Source organism: Arachis hypogaea, chromosome 20, assembly GCF_003086295.3.
Source record: "Arachis hypogaea cultivar Tifrunner chromosome 20, arahy.Tifrunner.gnm2.J5K5, whole genome shotgun sequence".
In the NCBI taxonomy this organism is placed as follows: Eukaryota; Viridiplantae; Streptophyta; class Magnoliopsida; order Fabales; family Fabaceae; genus Arachis; species Arachis hypogaea.
In genome coordinates, this window is record NC_092055.1 from 15,268,565 (window position 1) to 15,289,984 (window position 21,420).

Genomic DNA, 21,420 nt, shown 5'->3' on the forward strand with positions numbered 1-21,420 from the left:
AAGGTCAACTAGCCTAAGTTTTCATAAACATTACATATTACATAAAGAAACCGAAACCATACCTTGGCTGATTCCCAATATGCGCAAAACACCAAAAACTTGATTCCAACAAGATCAACAAGCCTCAAGCACCAACACCACCTCCAAGACTCACCAACTATCAAGCCATATACATATAACATACCAACATCAAGCTTAGAGTTTACAAAAACAACTAAATACAAGGGTTTAGTAAAACCTTACCATACCCAATGAGAGTAGGGCAAAATCCAACAATACTCCAATGCTAGATCACCCCTAAACAACCAAAACACAAGGAAACCCAAAAATGAAAAGCTATTTTCAAGTTCAAAAGGGAAAACAAAATCTGGTTAGAGTACAGAGAAATACTCACCAAAAAACCTTAATAGAATCGAAGAGCTCGACAAGAGCTTCGCGTAACTGCAAACGGCTTGCCAATCGGAGCTCCGTAGCTCAAGTTATGGTTCTCGGAAGGTGAGGATGAATAGTGGCATTACCCTCTTCTCCTCTCATCTCAAATCTGCACCCCTCTCTCTCAAGTTAGGTCAAAATGAGCTGAATGCTCATTAATTGGCCTTATATATGTTGGGCCTTGGGTCCGGTTTGGGCCCAGTCCAACCCATTAGCGTTTTAGGTCATTTGGCCCACTTTGGGTCAAAACCTTTAAGATTAGCGCTCGATTTTCGATTTTTTAAATTATTTTTATCCTTTCAAAACAATAATTCAATTTTCAAAATCTTATTTTTCTCAAAATACGGTACCGGACAGTCTAGAGCCGATACTGCCGGCTTAACCTCCGGTACACATTTTTACAAAATTCTTTCGCAAAAGATATATTTTCCAACTTAGAAAAATTCATTGAATACAAATTTCACCTTTAAATTTTTAAATTAAAACTTCTAAATTTTGAATCTACTTCGGGCACTTAAAAATTATTATTTTATTAAAACGGTTATGCCGGTTCTTACATTCTCCCTCCCAATAAAATTTTTGCCCTAGAAAATTCGAATCACGCGATATATTCCCATCAAAGCCTTCTACCGTATCGATGTTCCCTCTCGACTTTCGCTGTGTCACTCTGATTATTCGTCCCTAAGAATCCGAATTACTCCACTACATCGAACATAATTTTTTTCCTTAAACCAAATACTGATTTTTTTGTAACATTTTCTAAAACCTTGAAAACAAGTTCAATCTAAACCAATTCAATGTTAAACCTTTTCAAAAAACTCAAAAATTATTTATTTGTAAATCAGTCACTTTAAATCATGGTTTTTTTTATTTATTAAAATTCTTAAATCATAGCTTTCTAATTTAAATCCCTTTTTATAAGATAAATTTACATACCAATATCACAAATTAACAAAATCTTAGAACTCGTTTTCCTTTTAAACCATATCATTTAAACCAAGAGTTCGAAACCAATTTTCAAAATCATTCTAAGTTTTAAAACTTTTTCAACAAGAATCCAAGCCATACCGTTTAGAAATTGAAAATCATAATTAAAACTGCAAAAGCATTAGTCGGTACTTCTGATGATACACGCTCATTCTGTAGTTGCGTTAGTCAGCACCTCCCTTGCCACCAGTGTTGAACCTCATCCATTCAACCGGTATGCCAAAAGCTCCACGAATAGATCTTCTGGAACATGCTAAACTCGTAACGCATAGGCTAGGTTAGTCATCCTCACTACCTCTCTGTTAACGTGATCGACCTTGTCCATGAGTTGTCATTCGGATTTCCTTTCCACACCAAATAATCGATATCAAGGTGATCAGTGTAAGAACCAGAGTTTTCACGAATAAAATCATTTAAATGCCCAAATTAGATTCTGGAAAGTTAGGATGAGAATTTGGGGATTTAAATATGATTTTTGGACTCAGTAGGTTTTTCTGAGTCAAAAAATGTGTTTTCTACGAAAAACCAAGAAAAACCGCGAACCGACAGTTGAACCGGTCGAACCGGTTTAAGTCTTCCCGGTACTGTGCGAGAAAAAGTGAAAAATAGTCGAAAACCTTAGAAAAATATTAGAAATGAAAAACCGGGTGTTAGCGTTAAAGGTTTGGCCCAAAGTTGGGCCAAACAGGCTAAAAACGCTAATGGGTTGGACCGAGCCCAAGTTGGGCCCAAACCCAACATATAAAAGCACCCTTTAATGAGCTTTGAGCTCATTTCAGCACACCCACAAGGAGGGGCGCTGGTGTTGAAAGAGGAGAGGAGAAAGAAGAACAATATTCACCTACTTCTTCAAAGCTCCATAACTTTTGATCCGGAGCTCCGATTGACGAGCCGTTTGCGTCCACGCGAAGCTCTTGACGAGCTCTTCTTTTCTATCTAAATAAATCTGGTAAGATCTCTCTCTTCACGCTCCAGTTTTGTGCCCTAAGTTCTGTTCGTTTTTGTGTTTAGTTTTTGAGTAGATTTTGTGGTTTTGCTTGTTTATGTGATCTCTAGTAGTGGGTAATTGATGGATTTAACCCCTATTCATGTTGGATAAGGTAAGGTTTTACTAAACCCTTGTGTTTAGTTGTTTTATGTATCTTAGGTTTTGATTTTGGTGATATATGTGTTGTTAGTTTGAGCCTTGGTGTTTGTTGGAGTTGGTTGAGGCTTTGGATCAAGTTTGGTGGTTTCGTTTTGGTGTTTGGAGCGTTTGGAAATCGGCCAAGGTATGGTTTCGGTTTTCTTTATGTAATATGTAATGTTTCTAGAAACTTAGGCTAGTTGACCCTAAGATAGGATTGAATGTTATTGGTGTATGAATATTTAAATGTGAATTGATGTTAATTGTTGATTGTATTGGATTAGTGTGGTTGATGATGATTATTGGGGATTGTTGGTGTTAATGAGTATTGATGATTGGTGTTGTGGATGATGGTTGTTGATATGATTGTTGAGAAGTATTGGTGATAATGATGAATTATGATGTTGAGTGATGTGGGTGAGTATGTATATTGATATGGGTAACATGAATGTTGATTTTGATGACTATTGTTTAGAAGATGTGAGTTTTATGAGATTAATATAAAGAGTTGTAGTAGTTGATGTTGTTGATGATTCATGGAAATGCCATTGTTGAATGAAGAGAATTATGATTGTTTATGATATCTTGAATGTTGAGGAATAAGGAATTTGATGGTTCAAAATGGTGTTGATGAGTTATGATGTTAATTGTGTGAGATGGGTGAAGTTGAGGTCTAAATTTGTGAATTATGAGTTATGGTTGGGTTATGGTGAAAAGATTGAGTTAGAGAGGTTTGATGGTCGAGAATGGTATAATATGTTGTAAAGGGTAGATTATGATGGGAATTGGAGTTTGAAGTGGTTTTGGTTTAGTTTTGGTTGGAAATGTTGGTAAGTTGAGGTTTTGAGACTTTTGGTAAAATTTGGTTTTTGGTGAACTTTGTTTGATCATAACTTTTGCCTCGGTTTTCGAAATTGATTAAAATTTATTTAGAATTAAAGATCTTTGAAAACCCTTTAAATCGATATAAAGTTTGTAAAAATTAAAATTTTGTAGAGGAAGTTATGATCATTCAAAGTTGGTGTTAAAAATCTGAAATTCTGCAAGGTTGCAGAATTTCATGATTTCTGATATGTGCGAGCGCACACCCTGCGAAAATTTTAACCTGTGCAGACGCACACAGGCAGGGAAATGCGTTCTGTTTGCAGCACTAGCACAGCTTGTACGCGCACATCAATGAAGAATTACAGCCTTGTGCGAGCGAGCAGATTTTATTAATTTTAGTACCTGTGCGTACGCACACTTTCAAAATCTTTCTGGGCGTGCGCACGCACACCCCTGTGCGGACGCACACGCCCTATTTCATAAATTTAAACTTTGTTTTCAACTATTTCACCTTCCCAACAAGATCGTAAGCTTCTTTAACACCATTATAAGGCATTTAGGCTTAATTTTGAGTATGGGAATATGAGAGATAGGTGAAGAGTTTTAGTTAATGATTACCATTAAAGATTAGAGAATGGAGGCTTAGGTTTCTGGTGTATTGAGGATGAGTTTGGTAGAGTGTGAAGGGAGAAAGGTGTATGAGTCCGAGATTCTGACGAACTAGTGAGTTCGGAATAGAAAGTCATGAATAAGTGGTGGTTGTGATGAGTTGAAGATTTGGAAGTGGATGAGTATGGTTGATGGAATGAGAATGAGTGGAAGTGTGTTGAGAGGAGTGACCTCTGAGTTTGACTTCGTAATTGTAATATGCATTGCTATCCATCGTAGGGGCTATGGCAGTATCCCGCCTACGTTCGGATGTGAGGCTTGGCGTTGAGCTTCTCACTCATTTTGATTGCTCCAAAGGAAGGTGGTAGGGCACGCATCCCTCGGAATATTTCCCTCTGAAAGGAGAAGGTGGTAGGGCACTCTCCCTCGGAATTTTCCTCCTGAGCATGGGCTTTTCTCTGATTGCAAGGTGGTAGGGCACTAACCCACGGAATCATGCGACAACCAGAGGAAGGTGGTAGGGCACGCTTCCTCGTAATATTCCCCTCTAAAAGGAGAAGGTGGTAGGGCACTCTCCCTCGGAATTTTCCTCCATATGCGCAATAGAGAGACTAATCCGGGAGTTGTAGGCCGAATTTTCTATCGGATTTGGCATTAACCGACATGTGATATCACAACCAATAGGGCATACATTCATCATATGCATCTCCTATATGCTTGCTTGCTTTGTTTACTTGAGTTTGCCTAATTGTATAACATGCGTACTTGCTTCTTGAATTAATTGTATATATCTATATATATATATAAATACTACCAGTGGTTTCCTTGTCTACATTATCTGTATTTGTTTGGTGCTGAGGAGGTTAGGTAGGCGGTCGCGATGGGATCGCACAGAGGTTAGGTTGGCGATGGCTGTGGGATACAGCGGTGTGATTAGTATTAGTTAGAATTCTCCTAAGTTTAGATAACCCGGTTTATGGTTTAAGTTCTTTAAATATTTATTTATTTTGTTCTAAACTTGAATATCCGTATGTGATGTGAAGTTCTAGGATTGCCTTCGGCATCTCGGAACCTTACATCTTACATCATTGGGCACTGTTTGTTTTTCAGATGCAGGTCGCAACCCACCTCGGTGAGTTGTCTGGATGGTGACAGAAGCGGAGGATCCGGATACCTTTTGAGTCTCTTGATTTATTTTGCTATACATCTCTCACTTTTGTATTCTTTTTAGCTTAGAGGCATGTATTGAGAGAACAGAACTTGTATAAGCTGTTTTACTATCTTGCTTCATGTATGGTCTGTATATGGCTAGCCGGCTTAAACTCCGTGAGCCGTGGCTAGATCCTTATGATATTACACTATGATATTTTGATTTAAATTGTATCTATTTCTTGTGCTTTAAGTTAGTTGCTCCGTTTATGCGTTTTGTGTTTTTCATACCCTAACTTTGAGCTTTATTCCTTCATCGGGCTTTAGATTATATTATTCTTTCTATATAAATATGTATAAGCCTTAGAATTGTCGTAACCTTTGGTTAACCCTTGCTTTATGGCTAAAGGTAAGGCTCGGGTTAATGGGGGTGTTACATTTAGTGGTATCAGAGCGATTCGTCCTCGTGAGCCTGAGGGATGGACCGATTGTGCTTCGTTGCACACTCTGGGTCATTTTTCTTTCATGCTATTTAGGTTATCTACTTGATATTTCATAGCATGCTTGTTTGTGAGTGCCTGTTTGGGATAATTGACACACTAGGCTTTTGATATTGAGATTGATCACCTTGATATCGATTGTTTGGTGTGGCCAGGAACCCTAATGGCTACTCGCGGACGAGGTCGTACACGTTCACGTAGAGAGAGTAGAAACGAGCAACCGGCCGATAACCATGCCGAGTTCATGGCGGCAATGGCGAATCTTGCGAACACCATGGAGGCGAATGTTGCTGCGACTCTGCAAGCTGCGCAGAGGTTAGGCCAACCGGCGGGGAATGGAGACGGAAATGATGATGACTTAGGAGGTGCTCCGATGACCCTAGCTACGTTTCTGAAAGTTCACCCACTGACTTTTAGAGGATCAACTAATCCACGAAAGCGGATAACTGGTTTCAAGCTATGGAGCGTGCACTGCAAGTACAGCATGTCCCGAGCAACCAATACGTGGAGTTTGCTGCTTATCAGCTTCTGGAAGAGGCCCAGCATTGGTGGCAGGCAGAATGCCGCTTACTACAACTTCAGAATGCCGATGTTCCTTGGGATGTATTTCAAACGGCCTTCTACAAGAAGTACTTTCCTGAGTCTACAAGGGAGGCGAAGGAAATGGAACTTATGCAGCTGAAGCAAGGTTCTTTGTCTGTGACAGACTACACCAACAGATTTGAGGAGCTCTGTAGGTTCTCTAGGGCGTGTCAGGGTGCCCCGGAGACCTATGAAAGTTGGAAGTGTATCACGTACCAAAGGGGCTTGAAGGACGACATCATGACTGCTGTGGCTCCTATGGAGATTCGGATTTTCTCCGATCTAGTGAACAAGGCAAGAGTGGTTGAGGAATGCGCAATGACGGTTGCCTCGTCAAGGGACACTCATGGAGGAAACACTAGTAGAGAACGCGACGTTTACCTTGGACCGAGGGGACAGAACTTCAAGAGATATGGTGAGGGAAAGCGGTCAAGAGCTTACTCCCCTGATATGAAATGTCAGGAGTGTGGGAGCTACCATCCGAATAGGTCATGCCAGTTGGGTAAGAAACTATGTTACAAGTGTGGCGCACTGGGACATTTGGTTAGAGATTGTCCACACTGAGGAACACGTGGGGCGGATGGATTACAACAACAGGGTTGAGGTAATTATGAAGCCGATGACCAGATCTTAACTTATCTTCATAGTATACACTATCGTCGTTCGTGTTGAAAAAGTTTTCAAGCTTAGGTTGATTTTTTTAAACTTGGTTTGGAACTTTGATTTGATTGATTTGGTTTTGAAAACTAGGACTGGAACTTTTGGTCAAATGACATGATTTAAAAAGGGAAAGTGTGTCCTAAGATTTTGTTAACTTGTGATTTTAGTTTGCAAATTTGATTTATCAAAAGGGATTCAAATCGAAAGGTTTTTTATTTAAGGATTCTAATTAGTTTAGAAAAAATCGTGTTTCAAAGTGATTGGTTTACACATACAAGGTTTTTGACTCTTTTGATAAGGTTTTAATAATGGACTCATTTAGATTGAACTTGTTTTAAAGGTTTTGAAAATTATTACAAATCAGTATTTGATTTAAGGGAAATTTTTAGATTCCTAGCGACAATAATCAGAGTGACGCAGCGGAAGATAAGAGAGAACGTCGACACGGTGGGATGATGGTGAACGATGTGCTTTTACAACTTGTTAGTTTGGCAACGTTGAAGTAGGACGCTTCGTAGAGAGTATATATATATTACATCGCGTGGTTCAGATTTTTGAGGACGAAAATCTTTTTAAGGAGGGGAGGATGTAAGAAACAGAGTTTTCACGAATAAAATCATTTAAATTCCCAAATTAAATTCCGGAAAGTTAGGATGAGAATTTGGGGATTTAAATATGATTTTTGGACTCAGTAGGTATTTCTGAGTCAGTAAATGTGTTTTCTGCGAAAAACCATGAAAAATCGCAAACCGACAATTGAACCAGTCGAACCGGTTTAAGTCTTCCCGGCACTGTGCGAGAAAAAGTGAAAAACAGTCGAAAACCTTAGAAAAATATTAGAAATGGAAAATCGGGCATTAGCATTAAAGGTTTGGCCCAAAGTTAGGCCGAACGGATTAAAAATGCTAACGAGTTGGACCGGGTCCAAGTTGGGCCCAAACCCAACATATAAAAGCACCCTTTAATGAGCTTTGAGCTCATTTCAGCACACCCACAAGGAGAGGGGCGCTGGTGTTGAGAGAGGAGAGGAGAAAGAAGAACACTATTCACCTACTCCTTCAAAGCTCCATAACTTTTGATCCGGAGCTCCCATTGATGAGCCGTTTGCGGCCACGCGAAGCTCTTGACGAGCTCTTTCTTTCTATCTAAAGAAATCTGGTAAGATCTCTCTCTTCATACTCCAGTTTCGTGCCCTAAGTTCTGTTCATTTTTGGATTTAGTTTTTGAGTAGATTTTGTAGTTTTGCTTGTTTAGGTGATCTCTAGTAGTGGGTAATTGATAGATTTTACCCCTAATCATGTTGGATAAGGTAAGGTTTCACTAAACTCTTGTGTTTAGTTGTTTTATGTATCTTAGGTTTTGATTTTGGTGATATATGTGTTGTTAGTTTGAGCCTTGGTGTTTGTTGGAGTTGGTTGAGGCTTTGGATCAAGTTTGGTGGTTTCGTTTTGGTGTTTGGAGCGTTTGGAAATCGGCCAAGGTATGGTTTCGGTTTTCTTTATGTAATATGTAATGTTTCTAGAAACTTAGGCTAGTTGACCCTAAGATAGGATTGAATGTTATTGGTGTATGAATATTTAAATGTGAATTGATGTTAATTGTTGATTGTATTGGATTAGTGTGGTTGATGATGATTATTGGGGATTGTTGGTGTTAATGAGTATTGATGATTGGTGTTGTGGATGATGGTTGTTGATATGATTGTTGAGAAGTATTGGTGATAATGATGAATTATGATGTTGAGTGATGTGGGTGAGTATGTATATTGATATGGGTAACATGAATGTTGATTTCGATGACTATTGTTTGGAAGATGTGAGTTTTATGAGATTAATATAAAGAGTTGTAGTAGTTGATGTTGTTGATGATTCATGGAAATACCATTGTTGAATGAAGAGAATTATGATTGTTTATGATATCTTGAATGTTGAGGAATAAGGAATTTGATGGTTCAAAATGGTGTTGATGAGTTATGATATTAATTGTGTGAGATGGGTGAAGTTGAGGTTTAAATTTTTGAATTATGAGTTATGGTTGGGTTATGGTAAAAAGATTGAGTTAGAGAGGTTTGATGGTCGAGAATGGTATAATATGTTGTAAAGGGTAGATTATGATGGGAATTGGAGTTTGAAGTGGTTTTGGTTTGGTTTTGGTTGGAAATGTTAGTAAGTTGAGGTTTTGAGACTTTTGGTAAAAGTTGGTTTTTGGTGAACTTTGTCTGATCATAACTTTTGCCTCGATTTTAGAAATTGATTAAAATTTTTTTAGAATTAAAGATCTTTGAAAACCCTTTAAATCGATATAAAGTTTGTAAAAATTGAAATTTTGTAGAGGAAGTTATGATCATTCAAAGTTGGTGTTAAAAATCTGAAATTCTCCAAGGTTGCAGAATTTCATGATTTCTGATATGTGCGAGCGCACACCCTTGAGCGGACGCACACCCTGCGAAAATTTTGACCTATGCAGACGCACACACCTGTGCACACGCACAGAAAGGGAAATGCGTTCTGTTTGCAGCGCTAGCATAACTTGTGCGCGTACATCAATGAAGAATTACGACATGTGCGGACGCACAGCCTTGTGCGCACGCACAAGTTGGGAAGGGACATCTGTTAGGGGCGCTCGCACAGCTTGTGCGAGCGAACAGATTTTATTAATTTTAGTACATGTGCGGACGCACACGCCCTGTTTCATAATTTTAAACTTTGTTTTCAACTATTTCACCTTCCCAACAAGGTCGTAAGCTTCTTTAACACCATTTTAAGGCATTTGGGCTTAATTTTGAGTATGGAAATATGAGAGATAGGTGAAGAGTTTTAGTTAATGATTACCATTAAAGATTAGAGAACGGAGGCTTAGGTTTCTGGTGTACTGAGGATGGATTTGGTAGAGTGTGAAGGAAGAAAGGTGTATGAGTCTGAGATTCTGACGAACTAGTGAGTTCGGAATAGAAAGTCATGAATAAGTGATGGTTGTGATGAGTTGAAGATTTGGAAATGGATGAGTATGGTTGATGGAATGAGAATGAGTGGAAGTGTGTTATGAGGAGTGACCTCTGAGTTTGACTTTGTAATTGTAATAGGCATTGCTATCCGTCGTAGGGGCTGTGGTAGTATCCCGCCTACGTTCGGATGTGAGGCTTGGTGTTGAGCTTCTCACTCATTTTGATTGCTCCAGAGGAAGGTGGTAGGGTACGCATCCCTCGGAATATTTCCCTCTGAAAGGAGAAGGTGGTAGGGCACTCTCCCTCGGAATTTTCCTCCTGAGCATGGGCTTCTCTCTGATTGCAAGGTGGTAGGGCACTAACCCACGGAATCATGCGACAACCAGAGGAAGGTGGTAGGGCACGCTTCCTCGAAATATTCCCCTCTGAAAGGAGAAGGTGGTAGGGCACTCTCCCTCGGAATTTTCCTCCTTATGCGCAATAGAGAGACTAATCCGGGAGTTGTCGGCCGGATTTTCTATCGGGTTTGGCATTAACTGACATGTGATATCACAGCCAATAGGGCAGACATTCATCATATGCATCTCTTATATGCTTGCTTGCTTTGTTTACTTAAGTTTGCCTAATTGTATAACATGCGTACTTGCTTCTTGAATTACTTGTATATAGATGAATACTACCTGTGGTTTCCTTGTCTGCATTATCTGTGTTTGTTTGGTGCTGAGGAGGTTAGGTAGGCGGTGGCGATGGGATCGCATGAAGGTTAGGTTGGCGATGGCTGTGGGATATAGCGGTGTGATTAGTATTAGTTAGAATTCTCCTAAGTTTAGATAACACGGTTTATGGTTTAAGTTCTTTAAATATTTATTTATTTTGTTCTAAGCTTGAATATCCGTATGTGATGTGAAGTTCTAGGATTGCCTTCGGCATCCCGGAGCCTTACATCTTACATCATTGGGCACTGTTACCATACTGAGAACCTCCGGTTCTCATTCCATATGTTGTTGTTGTTTTTCAGATGCAGGTCCCAACCCACCTCGGTGAGTTGTCTGGATGGTGATAGAAGCGGAGGATCCGGATACCTTTTTGAGTCTCTTGATTTATTTTGCTATACATCTCTCACTTTTGTATTCTGTTTAGTTTAGAGGCATGTATTGAGAGAACAGAACTTGTATAAGCTGTTTTACTATCTTGCTTCATGTATGGTCTGTATATGGCTAGCTGGCTTAAACTCCGCAAGCCGTGGCTAGATCCTTATGATATTACACTATGATATTTTGATATAAATTGTATCTATTTCTTGTGCTTTAAGTTAGTTGCTCCGTTTATGCATTTTGTGCTTTTCATACCCTAACTTTGAGCTTTATTCCTTCATCGGGCTTCTAGATTATATTATTCTTTCTATATAAATATGTATATGCCTTAGAATTGTCGTAACGTTTCGTTAACCCTTTGCTTTATGACTAGAGGTAAGGCTTGGGCACACTCATGCAGCAAGGAAGGGAATAACAATAACTATCACATCATAACTCATTCCAAAAACGTAGTGTTGGGCACACTCTTACAGCAGAAAAATTGCCACACCAGATATATAGGTCCCGCACACTCCTAACAATCCAATCATTTTATTATTCCTTTCTGAGTTCTCAGCTCATCATAACCATCCCATCACCGGTTTCCAACTTTTCAAATTCATCATAAGCATTCTCATTCCTCATAAACCTCTTCAACCATAAACTTCACAACTCAACATTCACCAATTCAAACTAGAAATTATACAAACATTCCAAACCTATGTCATCGGCTCTAAACTCATAACTAAAATACCCCTTTTTATTCACTTATTGTTTTCTCCCTAGATTCAAGACCCTAAAACTGGTAAAAAGGTTTTAAGTAAGTGTTACGGAAGTTTGCAAGCTTGCTGGAAAGGTAAAACAGTTAAAAACAAGGTTTTCGTTGAAAAACAGGGAAGTGTGCGTACGCATAGGGTTGTGCGTACGCACGCCCAGGAAGATTTTCAAGACGTGTGCATACGCATAGGGGTGTGCATACACACAGAGAGTAAAAATTTCCATTCCCCGTACACGCACAGATACGTGCGAACGCCCTCAACAGAATGCACCTTCCAGTGTGTGCATGCGCACGTGGCTGTGCGTACGCACAACTTGCAAAAGTCGTAAGGTGAGCGTGCGCACACAAACTAGAAATCACAAATTCTGCAACATCACATAATTCAAATTTCTGGCACCAACTTCCGACGATCATATCTTTCTCTACAAAATTCAGATTTCTACAAAATCTATACCATTTTAAAGCTCTTTAAATTATCTTTAATTTGATACAAAATTCATTCAATTTTAAAAACCGTAGCTCAAGATATGATTTGTCAAAGTTCACCAAAAATTCATTTTTACCCAAAATCTCTAAACCTCACTTTTAACCAACTCTCAATTCAAAACCAACTCAATCACATTTCAACCATACCAAAACAATCCAAAATTCATTCCAAACACTGCTTCAACCATTTTTTCAATCACACAACCTTCTAAACCATTCAACAATTCTAAATCCAACCTAATTCACATTTTCCAATTTTCATTAACCTTATTAACATAAATATGATCACTCACCATTCCCATCAATCATCAATGTCACATATTTCCAAACTTCCATCCAATAAACACATTATCATCAATTCATCATCATCAATAATCAGAATTATTCTTCACAATTCTCACCAATCGATTCAATTCATCAAACCTCCTCACTCATTTACTATCAACATCCATTTTCAAACCTCAACACCCACTAACATCACTCATCAATAATTATCATCTAACAACATATATGTCATCACCTTCAAACTCATTCAACCTCCATCCCAACTATCATCAAGCATAGCATTTATATACAATTAATCATACAATCACATCATTCAAACCTATCTTAAGGTCAACTAGCCTAAGTTTCTAGAAACATTACATATTACATAGAGGAAACCGAAACCATACCTTGGCCGATTCCCAATATGCGCAAAACACCAAAAGCTTGATTCCAACAAGATCAACAAGCCTCAAGCACCAACACCACCTCCAAGACTCACCAACTATCAAGCCATACACATATAACATACCAACATCAAGCTTAGGGTTTACAAAAATAACTAAACACAAGGGTTTAGTAAAATCTTACTATACCCAATGAGATTAGGGGCAAAATCCAACAATACTCTAATGCTAGATCATCCCTAAACAACCAAAACACAAGAAAACTCAAAAATACAAAAACTATTTTCAAATTCAAAGGGGAAAACAAAAATCGGGCAGAGTACAGAGAAATACTCACCACAAAACCTTAATAAAATTGAAGAGCTCGACAAAGGCTTCGCATAACCGCAAAACGGCTCGCAAATCGGAACTCTGTAGCTCAAGTTATGGCTTCCGAAAGGTGAGGATGAATAGTGACATTACCCTCTTCTCCTCTCATCTCAAATCTGCACCCCTCTCTCTCAAATTAGGTCAAAATGAGCTGAATGCTCATTAATTAGCCTTATATATATTGGGTCTTGAGTCCGGTCCAACCTGTTAACGTTTTAGGTTTTAGGTACTACTGACTTAAATTTCGGTACACATTTTTATAAAATTCTTTCACAAAAGATATATTTTCCAAGTTAAAAAAAATTCATTAAATTCAAATTTTACCTTTAAATTTTTAAATTAAAATTTTTAAATTATTTTATTAATACGGTTCTTACAAATTTATTATCATTTATCACGCATATTACTAACATAATGAAATAATTAGCATATAGAAGATTTGGAATGTTATCGCGACCGAATTCTAGAAACATATATAAGGATTGAAAATTGATTACTGTGATACTTTTATGGAGTAAAGTACAAAAAATAGATTTAAAAAATTCAGACGTTGATAAAAATACTTCATAGTTCAAAATGATAAACAACTAAAATATTTAAAATTTTGACAAAAAAATAAAATATATAATTTTTATAAGTAGTAAATGATAACTTTTTGTATTAATAATTTTATTCATTTGATCCGAAATTTTATAAAAATATTTAGATATACTATTCATAATAACATACATAAGAAAACGATGAAAATTTCAGTCTTGAAACTCATTTTTCATTTTTTAATTTAATTTTTAACATTTACAAAAAAATTGCTAAAAAATCCACCAAGCATAAAATCATCAAACTTTAAATATGAAAATAACACTTTTTTTTTTTAGTTATGTTCGCAGAAGGTCAGAAATCCAATCTTTAAAGCATTTTGAAAAACATATATAATATTTGATTATTTTTGTTCAAATTTTTAAATTTTTTAAGATATTTTTTGTCATTTTAATCTTTTAAGATTATTTTTGTTTGAATCTTTTAGAACGTTTTTGATAGTTTAATCCATGTTAACTATCATTTCTTTCAAAAATTCATATCAATTAAGATAGTAACTAACAAATTGTTTTAAAAAAAGTAATTAACGAAATTGAAATTAACTCTATACATTGCATTCTTATTTATTTTTAGATTATAATTTTCTTCACATATTTGTGGATTATAATATGTTTTTCTAAACTTAGCTCATATTGAAATATAGTTTTCCTTTTTCTATGTCCTATAATTTAAATAAATAGTCAAGCATGACTAATTTTTCAAAATGCATAAACTTTAAAAGGAAAAACAATGAATGATAATTATTACATGAGAAATTGAAGTAAATTTTCAACAATCTATTATCTATATTTCTTATTGATATTGCTATTATTACCTTCTAACTTCTTTCCAAAACGCAAATAAAATAGTATAGCAATTAACAAATTGGAAATTAATTTGATACATTGCATTTATCTTTATTTGACAATTGTAATTTACTTTTCCAAAATTAGGTCATTCAAATAGTTGATTTCCTTTTTTTAGGTCAACTTATTAAAAATAATTATGCATAACTAATTATTCAAAATGAATAAGCATTAAAAGGAAAGACAATGAATGGCATTTATAACATGAAAATCTGAAACAAATTTTTAACAATCTATTCTCTTATTTGAACTAATCTAAAATATAATTAAATTTACAACTAGATTACGTGTACACAAACAATTAGTTATTAAATAAATCAGTAACCTACATAACATATTGAAATATAAAATATATATAAAAAATGAGTTAAATAAAGGTGAATTCTACTATACTCTCTCTAAAATAATGGATAAATTACTCTTTGTGATATATCCAGTGATTATTGATAATTATCTTTCTATCAGAGTTTCAAGATTCACGTTATCTTCTCTTTTCTTTTCAATTAACGTTATGTTTCTCTTGATACTCGATAACAATGTCATTTTCATCATCTCCACCAAATACACTTCTTCTTCTCCAATTTTAAAATTTTAATTCCTTTCAAATCGAATCACCATTTTCAATCAATTAAGTTAGGATTTTGAACTTGTTCTTATGTTTTTAATCTCCACTTTTAACGAGCACAACTATCAATTTTTCATCTCTCTTCTTTCTAAGATTTTTTTCGTATTAGAAGATATATATTACATTCGGAGAAAAGCAAGAGGGTATGTGTTTGTATGACAGATATGAATTTGTACCATAAATAAAATTCTTGTAGGTAATTAATAGCATGAATAATAAAATAATTAATTAATATTTGAAACGAATGTGAATATTAAAATACTTATTCCATTTTATCTTGTTATCTGAATAATAATTTAATATTTTTTGTGACAATATAATAGTTTAATATGCTCCCACTAATGCATTAGTTTTTTTTTTTTAAATTAGGGAAGAGGTGTATTTGGTGAAGATGATTAAAATGATACTGTTATTAAATTTCAAGAGAAACATAAAAAAAAAAAGATAACGTAAATCTTAAAGTTCTGATGAAAAGATAATTTATCAATAATTACTGTATATGTCACAAGGGATAATTTATCCTTTATTTTAGAGAAGGTATGGTAGAGTTTACCAATATGTATTATTTATACACAAATATAATGTTTTAGTTTTTCATAACATTTTTTTAAGTAGATTAAAGATTAATTGTTGCTAACTAATGACTTATTTTATACACAAATTTGAATTTAAATTTTTATACTTATTTAAATAGACAAATAAATTAATTATCTAATAAAACTAAATTGATTATTTATTTACAAATATATAATAGTTAATTTTTTTTTTTTTTGGACATATAGCGTTAAAGTTAATAGTCATTCTTTATGAATGACAAGAAATGAAGTATTAAATAATACACACATTCATGCATGGTAAGATTCTTATAGTAATAACCCGTCATAATTATTTAGAGGGTTAAAAATGGAATCATATTTTATCCAATAATGAATAATCCCTTTCATTTCATCCCTTGAACCAAGCATTTTACTTTATTTCTTTACCTACCATCACTGCAATATATATAGTCTTATATTGTCTTAAGAGAGTATTTAGCAGTGTAAGTCATCTCTCTGGTTAGGAGATTGGGAGACACTCAAATAAAAATACCTAAAACATTTTTTTTAAAATTGATTTTTTAATAAAATTTAATATATATAATCGATTAAATCGTATTATTTGTGTCATAATTAGATTGGACAAACTAATTTAATCGAAAAATTGATAAACTAAATCTTAAATCACTCTAAATTAATATTTTTTTTATAGAAAATAATTACAATATTTCTTTATAAAAATAACTAAAATATTCCTATTATATATATATATATATATATATATATATATATATATATATATATATATTAATTTTGAGAACCTTAAATCTTAATCCTATGAATCAATTTAGACCGATTCAAGATTTGGTTCACCGAATCAATTTATCTATCTAATTTTGACAAAAATAACACAGTTTAATCATCATATGTATTGAATTTTAATTACTAAAAAATATCTTAAAAAAATGTTTTAAACGTCATTGTTTGAGTAGTTTCCTATAAAATATGAATGAGAAGCGATTTTCTCTCAAAAGATCAAATTTAAAATTAAAAAAAATCCCCGATGGATGTTTTAGATTTGCTGAATGAAAAGCCAAAATAAGGATTGTATTGTTGAATTCTATGAGAAACTTTTCCTTATAATAATTCACTCAGTAGCAAAATTGACTCTTGTGAACTTTTATTACTATATATTATTTTTAATGCAGCCAAAAAATTGATAGAAAAAAAAATAAACAGCAAGCATTGTCATATCTAAATGAACTTGCACTTTATACACCATCTAATGGCAATGGGTTTAAAAATAAAATGAAATTAGAACAATTTGTTACTCATTATTTTTTTTTTTTTTGAGGTCATGATGATTAACATACATAATTGAGTGTTATAAATAATCAAATCAACACTTTTATTATCAATATTAGTTAGTTAATACTTTAGATTAATACTTTATTTTATATTATTAAAATTTTAGAATTTAAAATTTAAAATTTTGTATGAAAATATTTTTATTAGTCAAATATTGACAAAAAATAATAATTTTGTTAGTTATATAATATTACTACTTATAAATTTATATCCATAATGATTGCATTGAAAATTATACTGTCAAGAAATCTCTGACTCATCCTTAAATAAAATATTTGAGTAATTTGAAGAAGGATCCAACTCTACATTTATCAATGTATATATTTTGAATATTGTCATTTCTACGTATTCTTAAAAGATACATGTCAAAACAGAATTGGTAGAGAGTTTTCTAGTGTTACCAATTACATCGTATTATATGTTAGAACAATTGTGGTAGTAGTTATGATAGTTAAACACTTTTTTTTTTCTAATTATATGATTGTATACCTACATATATAAAGTTATAGATATATACACATTGTATGAACAAAATTAAATTTAACATTAATTTATGAATTTACGAATTCATATAATTTGTGTGTTTTTATATTGAGAGCCACTTAGATAAAAACGTTTAAAATGTCTTTTTTTAAAAATATGTTTTACTAATTAAAATTTAATAATATAATTGACTAAACTATATTATTTTTGTTAAAATTAGATCAGATAAATTGAGTTGGCCAAAAAATCAGTAAATTATACTTTGAACCAGTCTAACTTAATTTTTTTTTTATAAAAAAATAACTACAATATTCCTATTATAAAAAATAACTAATATATTATTATTATTATTATTATTATTATTATTATTATTATTATTATTATTATTATTATTATTATTATTATTATTATTATTATTATATATTTATTGAGAACCATAAATTATGACCCTTCTTTTTTTCTTTGTACCGTTATAGAATTAGAATTTAAAATTTTTAAGATTGGTTCAAGGTTTGGTTTACTTATTTTTCGGCCAATAAATCAATTTGTATAATTTAATTTTGACAAAAATAACACGATTTAATCGATTATATGTATTAAATTTTAATTAATAAAAAACATCTTTAAAAAAGACATTTTAAGCATCTTTATTTGAGTGACTCCCTTTTATATTTTATAAAGGAAAAGTCTAGGGGCCAGCAACTTTGCTAAATTTTGGTCAGCATGTAACCAACAAAGAAAAGTGAACTATTGGATGAAATCTCACACCAATCTCACACCATTAAAATCATCATTGATGGCTATTTGATGGCTACAAATTACAAAAGTTGCTGGCCCTAACATTCCTCTTTTATAAAATTTAATAGAAGTAATATTTTTTATGTGTAAATACATATTATTTAATTTATTTTTAATATATATTTTATATTTTAATATATATTTAAGATAACTAATTTTATAATTAATTTTTAATGTATACTTAGTATAATTAAAAAATATTATGTATATACCAAAAATTAATCACCAGATTAACTAATATATATTTTTATATAAACACATATATTAAACACATATATTTTAACATATATTTTATATTTTAACATGTATTTTATACTAATACTTTATTTTTTGCATACACCGAACGCTGTTGAAAAAAAATTACTACACATTAATCGCACCATGTTTTGTGACACGTCATGGTTTATTGAACAAAATTTTATCCTCTCCCTATCAAGTTTCTGGTATTAAGTCTAGCTAAACAATGCATTTCTCCAAGATATATTTCCTTTTACTAAGCATTCAAATATTTATAAATAAGCTCTTATCAACTCAACAAAACACCACAAAAAAAATCTAAACAAACACCAATCTTCTTTGCAGTTTCAAAACAATGTCAAACATGCTTAAGCGCAAATTAGAGGAGGAGCAACCTATCATGGATAATAATAATCCAGAGTTGTTGCTTACCCTGAGCCTCAACCTGGAAAGGGTTGATGAACCATCTTCCAATAATAACTGCTCCGCAGGTGTGGAAAATCGCCCTAAGCAGCAACGATTATTTCCTTGCAAATTCTGTTACAAGAAGTTTGCGAGTTCTCAAGCTTTGGGAGGACATCAAAATGCTCACAAGCGAGAGAGGATGCTCTCAAGAATGAACAAAGTGTTTAACATGGGAGCGATTGAGCTTGGTCCTCGTCACTTCTGTCCTTACTCAAACATGCCAAATCATCTTCTTCCCTTTCGTGGGTCATTTCCTGTTTATCATCAAGGTGCACACATGCACCACATGGTTCATATGCCTTCTTCCACCATGACCATGCCTTTTCCTCGTTTTGGATCTAACTTTGGAAACTAAGACTTGCATGCATGATACTCCTCAGAGCCAGGAGTCTGAAATTCACCATCTAGTCTAATTTAGTTATGTTTTTCCATGTTGTCTTATTTCTTCCTGTTGCTTTATTATTTATGATCTATTCGATTTTCAACTTCTTTGCATTTATTCTCGTTCCTTACAGCTTCTCTGAAAATAGAATAAGGTTAATTGGCTTAATTCATAGCTAAATAAATGACATATAAAAAAGAAGAGTCAAATATGATGAACCGTACCCCAAAATGTACCTACAAGCACTTGCATATTTGTGCATCTAGCCAAACTAGTCCTACATACTTAAGGCTCTTAGCACAACCTATGGATGGCAATAACTATTAGAAAAATTTTTAAGTATACCGGTACATCAATATTACAATAATTTTTATATCAACAATTAAAAATTACTGAAATATTAATATACTGATATATTTAAAAAAATTTTTAACTATTAATAGAGTAGAGACAGATACCTTTTTTCTGTCTCATTTTAATTTTAAAAAAAATGTCTCTGTTTTTTTTTTATTTTCATCCAGGTTTTTATTTGATTTTTTCTACTAGAAAAATAGATATCCGCAAATATATATAGATATTATTTCAAAAAAAAACATAACAATTATAAAATAAATAAATTTAATATAATTAAACGTAATCTATTAAAATCCGACATAATCCAACTTACAAAACTAAAAATAAATTATATATATATATGATAAAACATAACATTTAACAAAAAATAATATAAAAAAAATTCTTAAAAATTGTACGAATTTTCATGGAGGCGAGAACTTATGTCATTGCTCCCATCTCCATTTATTTGCAAGAGTTGATTCTCAGCCCTGTGAAAATTTCTTAGGTCTTTATTTAGTCCTTTATTACGAGTAACATTTTGGCAGCTTTTTTTCATCCCTAGCACAATGCAAATTCCCAATTCAACCTTAACGGTAAAGTCGGATTTTTGTGTCAAGTTAATTCTACCTGTATAATCCAACACTTAATATATAACGTGAACGTTCATAAAAATATAAATATATGATGAGTGATGAGTGATTGAAGGTTTAAACCAAATTTCTAGCTTTTGCACAAATACTCACTACTAGAAAATTAGTTATTATAGACAAATATTTTCGATAGATTTTATTCCACAGAAATACAGACGAAATTTGCGAGAGATTTTTTGTCAGAAACAAAAAAAATGAATTAGCATAAATTACAGACGGAAAAGAGAATCCTTCAATAATTCTGTCGAAAAAATTAATTTTTTTTGTGGGAAATGGTTACCGATGAAAAATCCGTCTGTAATTAGATAAATAAAAACGCTGCGTTTTATTAAATTATTACAAACAAAAAATATGTCTGTAATTTAAAATATTCCGTCAGAAATGTTGAAATAAGGGTTTTGCTTTAAGCGTGTCTCCTCATTTCACATGATACCTATTCGCGCCTCCACACCCCTCTCTTCCAAACGCTCCATCGGCAGCGCCTCTCCGCCTTGCACCGCCATTGCACTGAACTTCCGTCACACCGAAGCTCCGTCACACCGCCTCCCGGCTCTTCTTCGTGTATTGCTCGCGTCGCTTTGTATCGAACCTTAATGTGCAGAAATCGTAGAAATTGCTCCGTTTTGATCTTGCCTCAACTGTGCAGGTAACTTTAATCTCTTCCACGCCTTTATCACTCTTCCTATTCGCTACTACACTGACGCCATCCTCTCCTCCTGTTCGCCATTTTCCATCGAGCTTTTCTGCATCTCGTCTGATTCACCGCCTTTCCTCGAACTTTGCAGCGCGCTGTCGTCGTTCTAGTCTTGGTATGGTTTCTGTGGTCCAGTTCTTATTGTTTTTGCTGTCCTTTTATGCATGCATAGCTATTTTGTTTTATTTTTCTTTTGCTTTGTTTCTTTCTTTC

At 33.7% G+C, this 21,420-nt stretch overlaps 1 protein-coding gene across 1 annotated transcript; it reads left to right on the forward strand.

Annotated features, from left to right (window-relative positions):
- Positions 1-19,035: 19,035 nt before the first annotated feature.
- Positions 19,036-19,500, forward strand: LOC112785498 (zinc finger protein 2-like). Its single transcript, XM_025828961.3, has one exon. It carries the CDS (start codon positions 19,036-19,038, stop codon positions 19,498-19,500), a length of 465 nt encoding a protein of 154 aa, XP_025684746.1.
- The last annotated feature ends 1,920 nt before the right edge of the window (positions 19,501-21,420 follow it).

Bases quoted from the DNA above. Each gene is read 5' to 3' on its own strand.
- LOC112785498 (XM_025828961.3), top strand. From the start codon at position 19,036: ATGTCAAACATGCTTAAGCGCAAATTAGAGGAGGAGCAACCTATCATG.